The sequence below is a fragment of the Panthera pardus genome, unplaced genomic scaffold, assembly GCF_024362965.1.
Source record: "Panthera pardus isolate Hobbes unplaced genomic scaffold, ASM2436296v1 HiC_scaffold_24, whole genome shotgun sequence".
Taxonomy (NCBI): Eukaryota; Metazoa; Chordata; class Mammalia; order Carnivora; family Felidae; genus Panthera; species Panthera pardus.
In genome coordinates this window covers 4,114,683-4,132,753 of record NW_026526810.1, presented here as the reverse complement: position 1 = coordinate 4,132,753, position 18,071 = coordinate 4,114,683, and the positions used below count along the sequence as shown (strand labels likewise).

At 52.0% G+C, this 18,071-nt stretch overlaps 1 protein-coding gene across 1 annotated transcript in view; it reads right to left on the bottom strand.

Annotated features, from left to right (window-relative positions):
- Nucleotides 1-16,369, bottom strand: part of ST8SIA2 (ST8 alpha-N-acetyl-neuraminide alpha-2,8-sialyltransferase 2) — a 67,020-nt gene extending 50,651 nt beyond the window's left edge. Inside the window, exon 1 of the mRNA XM_019460167.2 lies at nucleotides 16,109-16,369. Coding sequence (XP_019315712.1) covers nucleotides 16,109-16,206 — 98 coding nt within the window. The 5' untranslated portion in view covers nucleotides 16,207-16,369. The remainder of the gene's footprint in view (nucleotides 1-16,108) is intronic.
- Between the last annotated feature and the right edge of the window lie 1,702 nt (nucleotides 16,370-18,071).

The window sequence follows — 18,071 nt, the reverse complement described above, 5'->3', positions numbered from 1 at the left end:
ATCCTAGGGTCTCTGCTACTTTAGGAATTTCATCTCTACTCGTGGCTTCAGTCAATGTCTCCCTACAAATGGCTTCCAATTTCCATCTCCATCTTCCATGACCTCCCTCCTGAATATAATTCTCTCATGGATTGGTCCCCTGTTGCTCACCATCTTGGTGACCATGGACAATCTCTCACCATCTCAGCGCCTTTGTGGCCATACTTGAAACATAAAGGAGAATGGACCACCTGGCCTTTTGTCCCTGAGCTCCAATAATTGGTGATTCAGTTATTTTTAAATGTCTTCATTCTCACATAGATAAACTCCATCTTGTTAAAACCATCATGTTTAAGACCAAGCCATTGTCCCGGCCACCACTGATGGTCCCCAAAGTGCTGTCACTTCTTCTCTGTACCAAGACGCCCTAACTCTGTCTTCCTTTCCATTGACATGACCACACCCCACACCCTCCAAGCTGCTCCTGTAGACGACCTGAGTGGTCTCCCCAGCCTGTCCCCTTCTGAGCAACTCACATATTCTCTGCACACTCCTGTTCAAAACCTTTCAGGGGTCCCCACTGTCCATGGCATCTTGTCTTCAATTTTGTGGATCCCTTTGAGAATCCTTTAAAATACATGTATCCTTTGCTCAGAAAAATGCCTACAATTTCAGGAGGTTCACAGATCTCCTGAGATCCATCACGGACTCTTTAGAGGTCTTTGGACCCCAGCTTAAGCTGAAGTGACTCCCCAAAGAACCAAGTGTGAGTTCCTCAGCACAGACAGCTTGGCTCTGAGCCCTCTGACCTGGCATATTTCCCTCCACCTCCAGGCACCCAGAAGCCTTCACTCCAGCCAAGCCCCTTGCTGTCACTCATACCTTCTTTGCCCTGGGCCATTTTCCCCATCTGGATCACCACCTTCATTTTTTTTTCCAGCTAAGTCCTTGGACCCTTCCTGTAAGTCCCACCCTGATCCTGTCTCCTCTAGAAAATGTCTACCTTGTCCCCAGCCCTTGGTGGGGACTCCCTCTTTGGAACTCCTATAGTACGAATCATCAGTACCGTTAGCATAATAATGTCACTTTCATTTTTATTACAAGGCAGGGCTCACCGCTGAGGACAGGCTCTGCCGTTGCACACCCGAGAGGTTGGTTGGTGACGATGAATCTTCCTGAAAACCAAAGGAAGAAGGCTTTCCAAATCCGCCAACCTAGCTATGTTCGATAATAGCTTTTTCGTATTTTATTGCACACACTCAGGCGCTTTTCTGAAACATGGAATATTGAGCATAATTTATCTGGAACGCCAATCCTGCCGTAATAGAACGAGTCTCCAAGTGGTGCTGGAAGGTGGGAAACAACAGTGCTACTGCACCTTTCTTGCAAGTTTATCAAGGCGCTTTGTTGACATGTGAAAGTGTCTACTGTAATGCCTGGCATGTGGCAGGTGCTCCGTGTGTTAGCTTGCCCGCTCTGACAGTGGCCTTTTTATTCTATTTAACGGAGAGCAGATGGTGGGTGAAAATAGACCAGCACCTATTACTGCCCCGCTCTAAAATTTCAGGGCAAGGAATTCAGAGGCATAGCAAGAGGATTTGCTGTTTCCAGGGAGTCTGGACTCCATCCAGCAGGGAAGCTCATCCAGGGAGGCACCCAGTTGTGATGTGTGAGTTCATCGAATGGTCATTGTACAGATGGGGAAACTGACGCCCAGAAAGCTTAGGGCCTGCCGTTAAGGTAACGGCCCGGTGGTGGCGAATCCACAACCAAAGCCCTGTCTCCAAATTGTTGCTCACTCCAGACACGCCTGTCATCAACCCCTAAGGATTCTCTGCCCCGTCACACCACAAACGCCTTGAGTCCTTTCTCTGTACTGGGTTCAGCCTTGCACGGCGCCAGCATCCAACAGAGGGCTTGTGAGCACCTGTATACACCGAGTCGGATGCATTTTACTCACACAGCTTTGTGATGACTGCACGGAGCTCATGGTCACTGTCACAGAAAAGTAGGCACCAAGGAGCCTCCCGGGGCTTTTCTCCAGGGGCACCGTGAACGCCTAGTAAGGCTGCTGTTTCTGCCCCGGCCCCACATCGGGAGCGGATGGACTTTTCCAGCAGACTGGCCCGTGGCGCATAGCATGCCCTGGTTACGCTGAAATGTTGCATGTGAGAAACTGACACTCGAGCCTGTACCGCGTGCCCTGCACTGGAGACACACTGGTGAACGGGACAGAAACGGATCCTTCCCTCACGGAGATCATCTTGTGGCAGATGAAAACAGTAAGAACAAAAGTAAACAGACCACTGCCTCGTCCAGGCTGAACGACCCTCTCTGTGGCTAATCTCCGCCTGTTTCCAAGACAGAAAATAAAAACAACGCTACACAATGGGACTCTGATGAAGACTAAGAAATCCAAAAGTCAACACGTTTTACTTTATTTTCTCTCAATTGATCTCAACTCCCAAATGTTCCAGCTTCAAAAGGTAAGATTAGGTACCATTAAGCCAGTCAGACCAGCATTGATTTAAAAACCCTCCTTGATGCTACAGGATGGAAGAGGTTGCAGACCCTTATTAATCTCCTTCTTTATCAGCTTCATCTCAGCCTGCCAGGAGCCAGCCTGTCTGATTCCCGATTCTGGCCACATCCCTCCAGTCCTCTGGCTTCTGTGTACCAGGCCACGGAGCCGGTATAGAACCGTGAATTACCCTGCAAGGAATACTTTAGCAGGGGGCTGGTCTTTCTTCATGGAATCAGGAAGAAGGAAAGTGGGGCTTCATCTATAAATAAGATAGAACTCTAAGGATTCCACAGAAGACAGTTCTATGGCAGGGGCTCGTATAACTCAATACATTTCTCACCTCTGGCCATGGAGAGAAACATATACATGATCTCAGGATGTCGATGTCAGGGGCCTTTCTGAACCCCAAGGAGCTAATTCCCTCCTTTCCGTCTTTTTTTCTCCAACCCAGCACTTACTCTCTGCCAGGCACCCTGCAGGGAGCTGGAAGTACAATGGAGCCCAGGTCTGCAATGGTCCCAGCCTTCCTCGGGCTACTATCTAGCAGGCAAGAAAGATACCATGCAAGACACACAAGACCCATAAAGCCCAAGGAATCGTGCAAAAAAGCAGGAGAGCATGCCCTAAGACGGCAAGATAGGGGTCTAACCTAGTGGCATTGCTGGGGGTGGGGAGGTCTCTCGAGTCGAAATTGTCCTTGTCTTTTGAGTCATTCACAAGATTATTTCATCGGACCATTCCTTATCTGTACGCTGGGCAATTTCCCAAGTACAGTGAGAAAATGTATCTGTCACTAGGTACTTTTCGGGGAAGATTAACTCACTTCTTCTCTATAGGAATTTTGCAAGGAGTTGTCGAAGGTTTGCTACCAAAGGGGCAGATAGTGACCAGGGGGAAGAAGTAAGGCTAGCACGTGGTCGCTGCATAGACGTCAATTGTTTTCTGGATCCACCTTCACGTGTTCTGCCAGCTCCACATTATTGACTTAATACTTTACTTTGCAGTGACTCACTTAAAAATTTAAATGAATTTATCATAAAAGGAATCTTTATATCACTGCCATAAATAGAATACCAATATCCCTTGCCCCGAGTAGAAAGTAATGGCAAAAATAAACGCAGTTAAATTCTCTGCTACCGACCTGCCCAGAGGCTGTCTTTACCTGAAGGAGCAGGTTGGTTCTAAAAGGCTCCATTATACTTGTCTTAGATCGCCCCCAGAGGCTTCCTCCCTCAAATCTTCTGCTTTCCAGAACAGAGCACAGTTTGGAATGAGACTGTAGGCTGGGCAGGTCACCAAAAACACTCGGGAACCCCAAGAACTCTAGGGGAGTGTTATTGTATGTGCCAACTGTAAAGGGAGTGCCATTTGCTGTGTGAATGACCACCTCTCAGTCAAGCTCATGAGGGGGCTTAATGATCCAGTCGAGGAGTGCTCTGCTGTCCAGCTTCTCCAGAAATTTCATTCACGTGCTCTAGGCCTGGGTCAAAGTTCTTTCTGGTACAGACCGGCCGCAGCCTCCTTAAAAACTGATTTAGTAAGTCAGTTAAATACTTGATTAGGATTTCTCCTTGCCTTGCCTCATCTGGGAGAGGGGCAAAGAGAGAGAAGCAGGTTAATCTCTAGGGCTAAATTGCCAGCACCTGGGAAATGGCCAGCTAGACCTTGAGAAAATTCAGTTCTTTTTTTTTGTGTTTAGTAAGTAGTTACTTTATCTCAGTCTCAGTTTACCTCTCCATAAAGTGGGTTTTGCAGGGGCTTTATAATCAATGTGTGAAATAATGTATGAAAGGCTCCTGGTGCATACACAGGCCTCCAGCAAGTGGCTATAATTATGATTAATGTCTTTTGACATCCATTTGAACATAACTCTAGGCCAACTTTGTGATGGGTAACAGGGATACTCAGACAGGTTTCCCCTTGTCTCATGGGCCTACATCACTGCCTTGGGCTGGGACTCTGCAGAAACCAACTATTCCCACCAATGGAGAGAGCGTATACACAAGTTACCTGGGGTCTTGTTACAATGCAGATTCCATTTCATTAAGTCTGGGTCTGGGGTGAGGCCTGAGATTTTTCATTTTCACCAAAACTCCAGAGGATGCCATGTGGCTGGTCTGAGGACTGCCCTTTGAGTGACAAGGCTCTAGCCCAGTGGTTCTCAAAGGATGGTGCCTGGAAGGACCAAGGATCCTTGGGACTTGTTCGAGATTTGGATTCTCAGACCCCACTCGGGACCTGCTGAATCAGAACCTCCGGGGTGGGGCTAGCAATGTGTGTGTGTTCTTACACCCTCATGTGATGCTGAGCCACAGCTCTGGCACTTCCCGTCCCTGGAATCCACCCACAGCACTTGCTCATTCCTCTTGTGCTATGGGAACCATGTGGCCTGAGCCTAAAAGGGAAGAGACAGCTGTGTCTCAGCCCTTCCTAGGCCAGAAAGAGCCAAATCTCTGGGCATTAGCATGTGGGGGCTCTTTTCTGTTTTCAGATTCACTGTTGACCCCCAAACACTAGATCAGGCGACCCCAATGCAGGTGATAAGGAAAGGGGCAGCTAGGGACCTCGTTCTGCTAGGGAGGATGAGCTGGCTGTCCACCGCCCTGCTGTCTTCCCCCACCATTTGGTGCCTTCCATGTGGCTTGGGCTTTTACGAGACCTCATGGGCTCCTCCACTGAATGGAGACAGGCAGGCAGACCAACAAGTATTTACAGAACGCCACACACACACACACACAAATTATGCGTTTGCACTTTCCACAATCCTAAATCCCAGGTGTTGGGTATTTGCTCACCTGCAGCAAGTGTGTCCAAATATAACAAACACCAGTTTGTATTTCTGTAAAATCTACGTCTACATCCCTTCTTCTTTTTCTCCCCCTACTTCCTCCGCACCACGCTTTTAGTCACTATATTATTTTTTGAACTAAAGCACGTTCCCATTGATGTTGCTCGGTTAATATCGTAACTACCCTCTTAAAATAAATCAATGGGTGTTGAGCACCTGCCAGACACTCTTCCGGCGGCCCGCATCTGTATGTGTGTTTTTAATTGTGGTAAAGTGCGCATAACATACAATTCACCATCTTAACCATTTTTAACTGCACAGTTCAGTAGCGCTAAGTACATTCTCGTGGTTGCAAAACCAGTCTCCAGAGTTCTCCTCGTCTTGCAAAACTGAAACTCTGTACCCATTAAATAGGAGCTCCCTCCTCCCCCCAGCCGCAGGCCACCACCTTGCTACTTCCTGTCTGGATGTGTTTGACGACTCTAGGCCCCTCCTGTAAGTGGAATCATACACTATTTGTCTTTTTGTGACTGGCTTATTTCACTGAGCATCATGTCCTCAAAGCTCAGCCACGTTGTTTTCTTCCTTTTTAAGGTGGAGTAATATCCCGTTGTATATGCCACATTTTACTTATCCTATCATCCACCCATGGACATCTTTTGGCTACCGTAAATAATACTGCTGTGAACATAGGAATATAAACGCCTGTCCAGGCCCCTGCTTTCAATCCTTTGGGGTAGACGCCCAGACGTGGAATGGCTGGATCGTACGATAATTCCATTTTTAATTTTTTGAGGAACCACCGTCCCGATTTCCATAACGGCTGCACTATTTTTCATTCCCATAGTCCGTGTTTTATTTAATCCTCACAACACGGTGAGTTGGATATTATTGACCCCATTATTTAGATTAGGAAAGTGGGGCTCAGAGAGGTGAGGGCACCCGCCTGCGGTCACACAGGCAATAAGTATTTCTCAAGAGACCAGAGCCTCAATGTTCCCACAGTAACCCTCAGGTTGGCAGCTGAGAGAAATCTGCAGGGAAGACCTAAATGAGTTATTCTGACACCGCTAGAGGTCGGAGCTTTGGTGGGCAGCACCAGGCAGGCTGGAGAAGGGGCCATGGCGCTTTGGCTGGTCCTGCCCCCAAGGCTGGACCACGCGGGCCCATGCAAGGCCGTTTGTCAGCATGCCGTGCTCATGCACAGCAGCACAAGAGGCATCCTGCCCAGGGCCGGGATAGAGGCACCATTGCAGGTTTCTTTCTTACCCTTCTCTTTGCTTCTCCTTGGAACTAAATCTACCCATCAGGGTATAGTCAGACATCACCCAGGGTCCTCTTAGCACCAATTCCCAAATTTTGGGAACTGCAGAGGTTCAATAGGAGAGGATTTGCTTCTCACGGGAGAACGGCAAATGAAAGCCACTGGCCTGATGAATTTACCAACTCATTTTCTCTGGATATCTTCTGCCTCCTCCCTTCATTATTTAAGCCACGGTGGCATTTACCGAGAGAGAAGGTGTGAATTAATCCTGGGTATCGCTCCTCCGAGTGCAGCCAGTGTTCTTGTTCTTGAAATCGGAGATGGGTAACCAGCGACACACACCCACGCCTCACCGGGCAGAGTCTGAGCGCGGCTGCCCCTTCCCCCAGCATCTGCCGAAACGGCGCGCCCAAGGGCAAAGGCCATTGCTGCGTTTCGGAGGCTCACCTGCCCTGCCGTGAGTCTAGTGTGCAGTGTCAGATGTCCCCAGTCCCCTGTACAAACTGTGTGGCGCAGAGCGTATGGAGGAGGCCTCGGGAGCTGGAAGACCAGGACCAGCCGCCTTGTAGTTGCCGTGCACAAAAGCGGCTACAGCCTGCGTGGGCCGTGGAATCAGGCAAACCGGCCTGGAACCCCAGCTCCTCAGTTTCCCCACCTGCGTGACCTCAGTAAATCCTGGAACCTCTCCGGGCCTCCACTTCCTCCTCTGCAAATGGGCAAAGAGGGTGGTTGTGAGGCTTCAGCGGGTGACCCGTGGGGCTCTTGGCAGAACGGGGGGCCCAGAGGCAGTCCCCAGGCCACAGGGCTCCTTGGGTGGGTACCTCCTCCCGGCAGAAGCCTGTCCCCTTCCCTGGCAGCTTCCTTCCTCTCTCGCCAGGCCCCCCCCCCCCCCCACCGGCCTGAGGAAGCTGAAAGCCCCAGCCCTTCTGTCTTTCCCCAGAAGAAAATTCCTCCAGGCCTTAATCACTTGTGTTGTTTCTCTCTTCCTTCAGTGTGTATCTGTCTGTCTGGTAATGAGACAGGCAAACAAATGCCGTGCTCCAGAGCCGATGTGATAAGACTTGGCGGGGCAAGCAGGTGGCTGGGGGAGGCAGAAAGACGGAAGGCAGAGCGGGAGCACCGTTGTGCCACAGGGTGATTCGACGCGGCAGTGGTCCTTAGGCTGCAGGATGCTATCCCGGCCTCGGCACTGGCCCGCCGCCCCGCGGGTCTCTTTTGGCACTGGTGCTTCCCACAGACCTTTGTGTTTCCCAGCTTTAGCCTTTGGAGCAGGAGCATGCCTGCTTCCCTACTGGATGCTATTTAGCACATCGTTTCTGGATAGTTCTCCTTGTTTCCCGGAGCCTGGGTTCAAATCCCAGCTCTGCACAGTTTACTGGCTGTGTGACTTTGGCCAAGTTGTTTAACTGCTCTGTGCCTCAGTTTCCTCATCTGTGGATGAGGCAGTAACACAGCCCTCACAGGACTTCTGGGAAGGCTACAGGGGTGAAGAAGGCTCACGGGTCTAGAGTATCATTCAGCGCAGAGCAGACACCCACAGGTGATGCGTTATTCTCTGTTGGCTTCAGCCTCTGAGCAGAAAAGATGTGTGAGTAGTGAAGCCATGCTTCCAGAAGCAACCACCTCCCTTTACCTTTCAAGGCAAACTCGGACCCCGGTATGTTTGATTTCAGGGATGGGTAATGTTTCCCCCAGATTGGGATTTGGGGAGTCATAGGGTTATCAACCTCTTTGGCTAAGGAAGACTGTCACAATCACTATCTACTGACACCCTCTTTCAGGGAGGAATACCCCAAAGAAAAAAAGGACGTCATCTCTGAACAAAGAAGAGTCATTGTCAGCAATGGTGATGAGCAACTTGAAAAGAACATAACTGTCATGGATGCATTGTGCTTTTTCTCTTTTTTCTTTCTCTTCTCCCTTTCAGATCACCACCCGTCTGCAGATCAGCCTTCGGGACCACTGATCTAAGGATCATTTCGACCCCCTAGTCATTGACTAAGAGGCTAGAGGGGAAGGAAAAACTTTAAGCCTCAAAAAGGGGCTAGAGGCAGGGCTGAGGGCCTCCATGTTCCTCCAATAAGAACACAAAAGTGTTGGGGGAAAGTCTGCATCAAAGCAAGAGCCTCCTTGTTTGCAGAGCAAAGCAATTTAGGACCTCACACCCACACCCACCCCGCAAGGCGGACGCTGGATTTCCAAGAGCAGCGAATCAGGATTCCAAGTGGACAAGTGTCTGGAAGGGCCGCTCCTGCTGGCATGTCACCAGGATACATGTCTCGTCACAGCCACTGCTCTCTCCCCAGATGGAGCAGTTCCCCTTGCCACTGTGAAGTCTGTGACAGCTGAAGCCGAGAAAACGCGGGGACAAACAGGTCCCGTCAGGACACCGGGCAGCTTCCTAGCCTAGTGACGAATTGCAGGCGACTGGGGAGAATTTAAAACCAACCCAGCTGCCACCCAGGAGAGTGAGTAATCTCAACACTTAAGGAGAAGCCCCAGACCGGCAGTCATTCAGACACAGGAGACAGTTTTCCTGGACCCAGATGGCACCCAAGTGTCTCACCCTGGGGCTTCTCTTGGACAAATGGACTTACCCCATCCCCTGGTAGGAGATGGCCACCTGATGTGTCCACCCCTCCTGCGCCCCCCTCCCCCCACCATGGCATTTATGTTCATTCTGTCTTTCCATCTGTCTCCAGAACTTCCTCCAGAATCTCTGGAGCTTCTCTAGGGTCCACACAGCTGCCACAAGTCTTGACCCATCCATCATGATTCCCTGGTTTGCTCAGTGTTTGAAAATCAGAACACCAGTTAAAAATGCTTAATAACAAAAGTCTTGGAGATCACACACATTGACCTGACCTCACATCTCTTACCCTCTCAGTGTTTCAAACATGCAACTTCCAGCATCCTCTCTGGGGATCAGCCCTTGGAAGGAAATAGTTGGCTCTAAGTGAAGTCTGCTCTTAGCACCCGTATGGGAGCATTAAGATGATGCAGGTGCACAAGGGCTGGCACTTTCTCTCCGGGCAAAAGGACGACGTCTGGGGGCACTGGCACTCTGGGCAGTGGCAGGGCTGGAAGGGGCTCAGTGGAGGATAAAGAGCTAAACAGAGGCTTGGAGGTGGGTCTCTACAGCTATGGTTTTTATCTGAACTGGCAGTTCTGAACGTACCACCAGGTCTCCTTCTTTTACAAACTAGAAAGGCTTTTCCATTGGCCCGCCTCCAACATTCTAAGATGATGAACAATGCCCTTAACAGGGCTGTGCTCTCCATGTTGGATGCATATGGCGGAAAAAGCAGGGCCTTCTGACTAAGTGGAGGGTGTTTACTTGTTATTAGACTAGTATAGACCTTTGGGGGCAGAAAAACTGAAAGCTTATTTTCGCCATGTCCTAGGCCTGAACTTGCTCATCCAAAAAAATATATTATGGGCTTTATGCACTAGACCATATGCTTATCACCAGGGGCCTGGGGGCAGGGAGAACTAAAACAGAATCAAGTCTCTCTTCATTGGCGTGGATACTGGCGTGACAGCATGCTAAGGGAACACACAGGAGGGGCAGCTACCGCGGACTGTCCAAGGAGGGTCTGGGGTCTGGAAATGCTTTACAAAGGAACTGATACCAGACCTCAGCCTTGAAAGCGGAGGCAGGGGAAGGAAGGATAGGGTGGGGTGGGACTCAGGAGGGATAGGATGTGCAAGAAGGCTTTTCCAGAAAGGAGAAAGAACATGTGCAAAAGCATGGAGGCATGGAGGCATGGCTCATCCCGGGAAATTGTAAGCAAAACAGAATGGCTGGAACCCAGGGAGGCTGAAACAGGAGGCAGGGGCCAGATTATGTATTACCTTGTACACCGTGCTAAAAGCCATGAGAGCCCTTCTGGAATTCCACTCTCTCTGAGAAGTATTTATAATTGGCAACTCACAACATCCCCAATTTGTAAAACCTAAATAATTTTTAAAAACCTAGCAACCCTGCTTTATAAGGGGAAAGAGGCCCTGAGTGGTGAATTGGTTTCTAAGACGGATCTGTATTTACAATTTAAATTTGATGCTAGGAACAGTTGGCAAGAGGACTTGGAGCAAGTGACTTAAAAACCAGAGCTTTCTCTCTTATTTTACCCTCCAGTCATATTTCTACGCGAGGTGAGGGAAGTACACCATGACTGGGGAGAAGAATGAGCTTCTTCCAAAAAAAAAAAAAAAAAAGAATGAAAAAAAAGATTGTATCGTCTTGAGCAAATATGTATGCTTCTTACAAAGTGCCTGCACTTCAAATGTTCAAAGAGGAGAGCTTGTTTTCTTTCACATCAGCCTGGACTCATCCACCACCAAAAGGTGCACCTCACCTCACTCTTGGCTGACGGCCACAGTTGCTGTCTGCTCCCAGATCTGGTCACAGCCAAGGACCAGAGGTAGAACCCCACCTCTGCCCCCCAACTTGCCTTTACTTTCCCCAGACATGGTCTGATGTCTCCCTGAGGTGCACTGGGACCCCTGGCCAGGGTGACTGGATGGCATCCATTCTGACCAGTTGGATGTCTCTTCCAATAGACCCGTTGTTAAATATCTTTACTATCACTCCTGCTCCAGGCCCCTGGATGCCCAATCATATGGCACATAGATGCCAGCATTCTCTTTCAATTGACATCTGAATCAGATTTGCAGAGGGATGAGAGTTTTCCCTCCGGAAGCTTTAGCCAAGGCCCCAGCTGTGAGCCTAGGATGCCCGTGCCTATGGCATGGGAGCTTGTCTGGCAAGCCAGGGGGATGGCGCCATTACTGAACTTGACTGGACCAATGGGGCATTTTGGGGAGACAGGCGCTCAGTGCTTCCACAGTCTTCTTTATTCACCTTCCCTCTTTATAAGGTTCTGAGGCCAGACCAGTCTCTCAGGAAATCTCTGGGCCTGTGGAAGATGCCTGGGGAATGGGTTAAGTTCTGAGACCCACTCCCTACTATTGGCACAGGGGGAAAGAACCCACAGGGCAGGGCAGTCTAGCAAGGTGGTCAAGAGCACAGGCTGTGGGGTGTCTGGGTGGCTCAGTCGGTTAAGCATCCGACTCTTGATTTTGGCTCAGGTCCTGATCTCATAGTTTCTGAGGTTGAGCCCCACGTGGGGCTCTGTGCTGACAGTGTAGACCCTGCTTGGGATTCTCTCTCTCTCTCTCTCTCTCTCTCTCTCTCTCTCCTTCTTTCTCTGCCCTTCCCCCACTCGCTCTCTCTCAAAAATAAATAAAAATTAAAAAAAAAAAAAAAGGCACAGGCTTTGGCTTCTCACAGAACTAGGGTCACTTGCTTGATCACCAAACCTCTCAGCCTCAGTTTCCTCATTGATAATTTGGAGACAGCCACAAGTACCTAGCTTAAGGAGGTTCAGTAAGGATTGAGTGAAGTGGTACTTTAAAGCAATTAGCCCATGTTTGACACAACAGAACTCAACAAATAGTAGCTCTTGTTGCCAGTGGGAGGTGACCATTGGGTGGCCATGAGGATAACATGTATTAACATCTATGAAGCACTTGGAATGGCCTTTGGCTCCTAGCAAGCACTCAGTAAATCAATAAATGCTAATGATCGTCATCACCTTCATCTTCACCATTATCACGATGACTATTATTATTGCCAGTTACCTCCTTTGAAACCAGAGACTCTTTTATGTTCATGGAGATCCTCTGGGGAGGAGGGGATTGGGTTGCAAATATGGAGATCTGTGCGGGCCTGGCCTCTCTTTACCAGGTCAGGGTGTGATGTTGGATAGGTGAAGTTGCTTCTCAGGGTCAAATTTACCCTAACTGTAAAAAGGGAGGAGGTTTCCTAGGGGGAAACTCACACTTCCTTTCCATCCTAAGGCTGTGTGGGTGTCTGCTTTGCCCAAGGATGCCATGCACGGCCATCACTGGGCCAGTGCAATAGATGTGTATTGAATGCTCTGTGTGTTGGGTTCTGGGGACACCATGGTGGGCAAGACAGCCGTGCCTCACGCTCCTCTCTTGTGGGTTACATGTAAGACTAAAGCTCAGGGGACAATCAGAAAAACATTGTAGCTTACAACTGGGTCTAAAAATTGGGGCATGGCATGAATCCATGGGGGCTGTTTTATCAAAGCCCCATCCAACGTTGGATGTAGAATTTGAATTTGCTCTTTGTTTGAGTGCTTTGCAGAGAATTCATCTTTCTACATTTCCTTTTCTCTTCCAGCCCCAGGGAGGCATTTTCACAAGTGCGCAAGTTAGAAGTTGAAAACCATCACCGAGGAAAAGAAACGAGTCTCTCAGAAAAAGCTTCGGAAAGAAAATCCTACCCCTCATAACCCATCATACGATTACTTGGGCAGGACAGGACCTCTGAGACTACCATACCAGAAGCTTCATTTTACAAGAAAGCGGATGGAGAACTTAAGAAAAGTGTATCTCAGTTTTTTCAACCTGATATGCATATACAATTCTCTTTCCTTGTTCACTTCTCATTCCTTAATCCTTTGAATATTTACTCCAGAAAGACAAGTCTTCCTTCCTTCCTTTTTTTCTTCCTTTTTTTCTTCTCCCTCCCTTCCTTCCTTCCTTCCTTCCTTTTTTCCCCTTCCTTCCCTCTTTCCTTCCCTTCCTCCTTCCCTCCCTCTCTTCCTTCTTTCCTTTTTCTCTTCCTTCCTTCCTTTCTTCCTTTTTTCCCCTTCCTCCCTTCCTTCCTCCCTTTCCTTCCTTTTTTCCCCTTCCTTCCTTCCTTCACTCTTTCCTTCCCTTCCTCCTTCCCTCCCTCTCTTCCTTCCTTCCTTCCCTCTTTCCTTCCTTCCCTCCCTTCCTCCCTTGCTTCCTCCCTCCCTTCCTTCTTCCCTTCTTTCCCTTCCTTCCCTTCCTTCCCTTCCTTCCCTTCCCTCCCTTCCCTTCCCTTCCCCTTCCCCTTCCCCTTCCTTCCTTCTTTCCTTCCTACCAAAATCACAAGGTCCCCACTCTTCACTGCCTTCCAGAAACAGCCATCCTTTTACAGAACCATCGTCTTCTCCAGCAGGTAATTTTCCATCTCCCCTAGCATAGGGGAGGTCAAGTTGGGGAAGGGTGGGCATGCCTGGTATAATAGCACCATGGTCTTCAGTGTGATTCCAGGTCCCCCAGGAAGGACTATGATAAGGAAGACAGAACCCTACTCCTGGCGCCCCTTACTGGCCACTGTGCCAGGGCTCTTAACCCACTGAGCCCCTACTGGCTACTCAAAGATGGGCTGGTTCCAAGGGTTATATACACGACTGAGCTTGAAACCTGGCTTTGAAGCAGATATCAGACCTGTTGGGATTCTAGTCTTCTGCCCCATGTCCTTCTTCCTCCAGTCACGGCGAATCCTAGATACGGCTCCACTCCACTTAAACACTTGTGGGGCAGCCTGGGGGGAGGGATTGAAGTGGGAGGATATTCTCAAGCTTGGGTCACAAGTGGTCTAGCCAGGGGTCACCCTGAGGACAGGGGCACCAAGAAGGAAGGGTAATGCCACAGAAGATAACACATTTGACCTGTCTGACAATTTTCCCCAGGGTCAGCCTAAACAGGGAACCTCCCAATGAAACAGGTCTCCAGGGGCACACGCATAGCAGAAAAGCCCTGGGTTTTAAATATATATGCAAATGTCCTTAGCTCAGGCCTTCTGGCTTATTCCTGGATACACTGTTGGAGTAACCTGATGTGGGGTGTGGGGGCTCTATAACGCATTTGGCAGGAAAGTGCAGCATTATGCACAAAGTGATTTCCTGACTGTGTTTTAAAAATTAAAAGTCCCTGGCATGTAGAAGCTATTCAGTAAAAGTTTGGGGAATGGATAAGCCAGGGATGCCTGAATGAGTGCAGCACTCCTTAGGTTTTTATAGTAGAACAATGGGCAGCTGCTGATCCGTCCCTCTCACCTGGCAAGGCCAGCAAGTGGTTTGGGCCACGAAAGCCCACATCTGGGAGGAGAGAGGGAGAACTGGGAGGAAGGCCCTCCCCACCGGGTCATCCATCACCCCAAGACTTGGCTTGCCTGATTTCCTTTCCGACCCTGGTTTTTGAGGCGAACAGCTCCGGAAAGTAGCGTGTTCCTCTATCTCCGCTTGGGAGCACGTCATGTATTAACTAAACAGTATTTGTGAAAGTTTGCGGAGCTCTTGGGGAAACCGAGGACGAAGAAGAGGCAGACAGAGGGGTTCTTGAAGTGCTGTGGAGTTCACAGAAGGAATTCTTGGGTTCCTGAGATGGGAAGGGGCAGGGAGAAAAGGAGAGAGTAGGAGGTGGGCGCCTCCCCCCGGGTCTGGGGTCTGGGTCCTTAGGGCCTTGGGATCCTGGCATTCCCCTTTTGAGGGACGTGTCGGCGTAGCCGGCCCTAAACTCGCTGTGATAATGAAGGCAACAAATGGGACAAAGGAGGGGGCGCGCGCGGCGCAGACTCGAGTAGGGCTCCGGCTCGGCTGTAGCCCCAAGGAAGAGGGGACCTTTTGCCCACTCGGCGACCTCACCTTTTCCCTGTCCTGGGCCAGGAAGCTCTCCACAGGGCCCCTCAGAACCCTAGCTGCCTCCCCACCTGCCCGCCGCGGGTTGGACGCTCTTTGTGGCGCTGAAGCAGAGAGACCGCGAGGAGCGTGCGGGAGGTGGCCGGGCGGGGCGCGAGTCTCAGCCTCCCGGACCCACGGCGGGTGCGTCCCGAGCCGCAAGTGCGCACTCCTGGAAGTCCCGCGCCAAGGGCAGGGGCTCGCGGTCCCTCCCCACCTCTGGAGAGATCCCAGAAAAGCCGGGGCGAGACAGCGCGCCTGGGGGCCCCCGAAGACCCCCCGGCGACGGTACAGACTTTCTCGAAAGGTCTCGGTCTCGGTATCGGCGCGGGGAGCGCACGGGAACCCGGGGGCGCAGGGGGCGCCGCCGGGTTGGCTGAGCGTCCAAAGCCAGGCGACAGCGAGAGTCTCAGCGCAGCCCCAAGCGCTCCGCCTCTAGCGGTACCAGCCGGCGCCCCAACGCCGGGCTCCCGGGCCGGCGGGAGGATCGTGTGCCAGTCCGTGGGTACTGGGGACACTCCCCTTCCCGGGAGCCAGTGCAGAGCCCCCGCCCTCCGCTCCGACCCGGGGATCCCCTCCCCCAGCGCAGAGATCCCCGCGCGCCCCCTGCCCACTTTGCCAAGGCGAGAAAGCGGCCGAGCTGGAGACAAAGAAACTCCTGCCTCCTCCACTCTCGGCCCCTCCGCCCACCCCAGACACTCCCCGGCGCCCTCCCTCGACCCGGCGACAGCGCCCGCGGACAAGCTAGGGAAGGGGGGTAGGGTGGGCGAGTCTGCTCCCTGACGCGGGCCAGCTGGAGGCTGCCCGTGCTCCCCGCTTGGGGACACCCCACGGCAGCCGCGCCCCCCATCCTCCGCTCCCCAAACCGTCCCGGTCCCCCGGCACCGCCTCCCCGGGCCGAAACCTCCCCCCCACTTCTCCAGCTGAGCGTTAGGGGGGCGCGGCGCACACAAAGCGGGTGTGGGGGGCGGAGTACCGGGGTGGGAGAGATCCCGCCGGGGCTCCGCACGGGCCTGGGCGCAGCTATTTACCCGATTTCTTCTTCGATCTCCGAGATGTCCGCGAAGATGAGGAAGACCACGAGCAGCGTGAGCGCAGCCAGCATCCAGCTCCGGAACTGCAGCTGCATGGTGGGTTCGCGCCCGCCGGGACCCGCGCGGGCCGGCGCGAGGAGCGGGGGCTGGAGGGCGCAGCGGCGGGCGCCGGAGCCTCCGCGCGCGGCGCGCAGCGGGGCAGACACCCTGCGCTCCGGGCGAGTGCGGGCCAGCGGCGGCGGCGGCGACAGCGGCAGACAGGGGTTGCTCAGGCGCGGCGAGCCCGCTCGCTCCCTCTCCGCTCCTGCCCGCCCCTCCTCTCCCCTCCCTTCTCCTCCCTCCCCTTCCCCTCCCCTCCCTCCTCCGCCCCGCGCGGGGCTCTGAGTGCAGTTTGACAGCTTTGCTCCGCGCCTCAGCTCGCCTCCTCCCACCCTAGTCAACTCCAATGTCCAGCCATCCGCCTTTGCTTCTCCCGCCTGGTTCTTCTCTCAGCTCCCGAGGGCGCTGGGATGTGGCCAGAACCTGCCACTCCCCGCCTAGGGAGGCTGGGCTCGGGGCACCGCGGGCGTCCGGGTACCGCGCTGAGCCCAGGGAAGAGCGCGCACCGCCCGGCGTCCCTAGACGGCTGGCAGACGCCCTCCCGCGCTCGCTCTTTGTCCAGCGCCCTCGCTTCCTTGCAAAGTTTTGGCGACACAAAGACCTACACCTGGGGACTGCCCCCAGCGCTCGGCGAGGAGGCGGTTTCAACCAGGCAGATGTTTCAGCAGTTGACGAATTAGGAGGGGTGGTGGGGGAAGGGGAGGAGAGAAAAGATACCTAAGATAGGCCAACTTCGGCGGAGATGCAGATTGCAATTTGAGGGCCAGGTGCTCAGCCCGTGAGAAACCACCCCCTCAGGGCGTTCATCTTGGTCACCACTGATACAGCAGAGAGTGGATCCGGAGAGGCTCCCCGAGTTGTCTGAGGTCACACAGCCTTGGCTAGAACTCCGGGCTCTTGCCGGAGTGGCGGCTCTACCCACAATGGCGGACTCAGCGCCCACCCTGCCTTGGCCCTCGCCCTTCTAACTCTGGGCTGGGCTTCCTCTCCCCAGCTCTTACCCTCTCCTTGCAAAATCAACACCCCCCACCCCCGCCACCCAGTCCTACCTTGATCTAAAGGCCTCCTAGAAAATATGGCTCCCACAAAGGGGTAATGCCCCCCATGCCGAATATTTTTCGCTTCCCCAGCCTTAGACAATTTAACTCAAATTACATTTTGCACCAACCATTAGCCTGGGAAGGGCCCCATTAAGTTTTACTGGAATTAGATAATTACCTAATTTTTTTTTCTTGCACTAATTGTAACAATCCTGAAATCAGGAAATGTAACTTCCCAGAAGTGATGGTCGGGTTTATGAAAGGGTCTTTGAGGTCTGAGTTTGGGGAAAAGGGTCCTGTTCAAGAAGCTGTGTGGAATATCTTAACTGCCTGGAAAGGACTGAAGAATGAAGGGGGGGGGGTGCAGACTGGCTGTTTCTTCAGTGCCACCAATACAGAGCCCGTTCTCAGAGGGTTTGGGGAGAGGCTGGCAGTGGCTAAGTCCTTTCAGGGTCACCTTGGGGAGGTAAGAGGGCCTTTAAAGCACTGCTTTTGGCCAGAATCCTGCCTCTTTGTGTTAGGAAGGAGGGACAGGACCAAGGCTTCCAAGCTAGGAGGCTGCTGGACAGCTGTTGTTGATCCTGGAAGTGGAGATAAGTTCGGTTCTGCAGGAAAGGGAAGCAGCCCTTAGAAAGGGGGAGAGCTTTGGTTGTGGGGAGCAGACGTCTTGTCCCCATTGGAGGGGTGTACCAATGCCCGTGGCAGCATTTAATTTCTTTCCCAGCCTCTTGCACCTCCATTCCTACAGTGAGCTTCTCCAGAATACCCCATATTTTTCTTGGAGTGTGCTGTTGAGGTACAATGTTGGATGTCCATCTCCC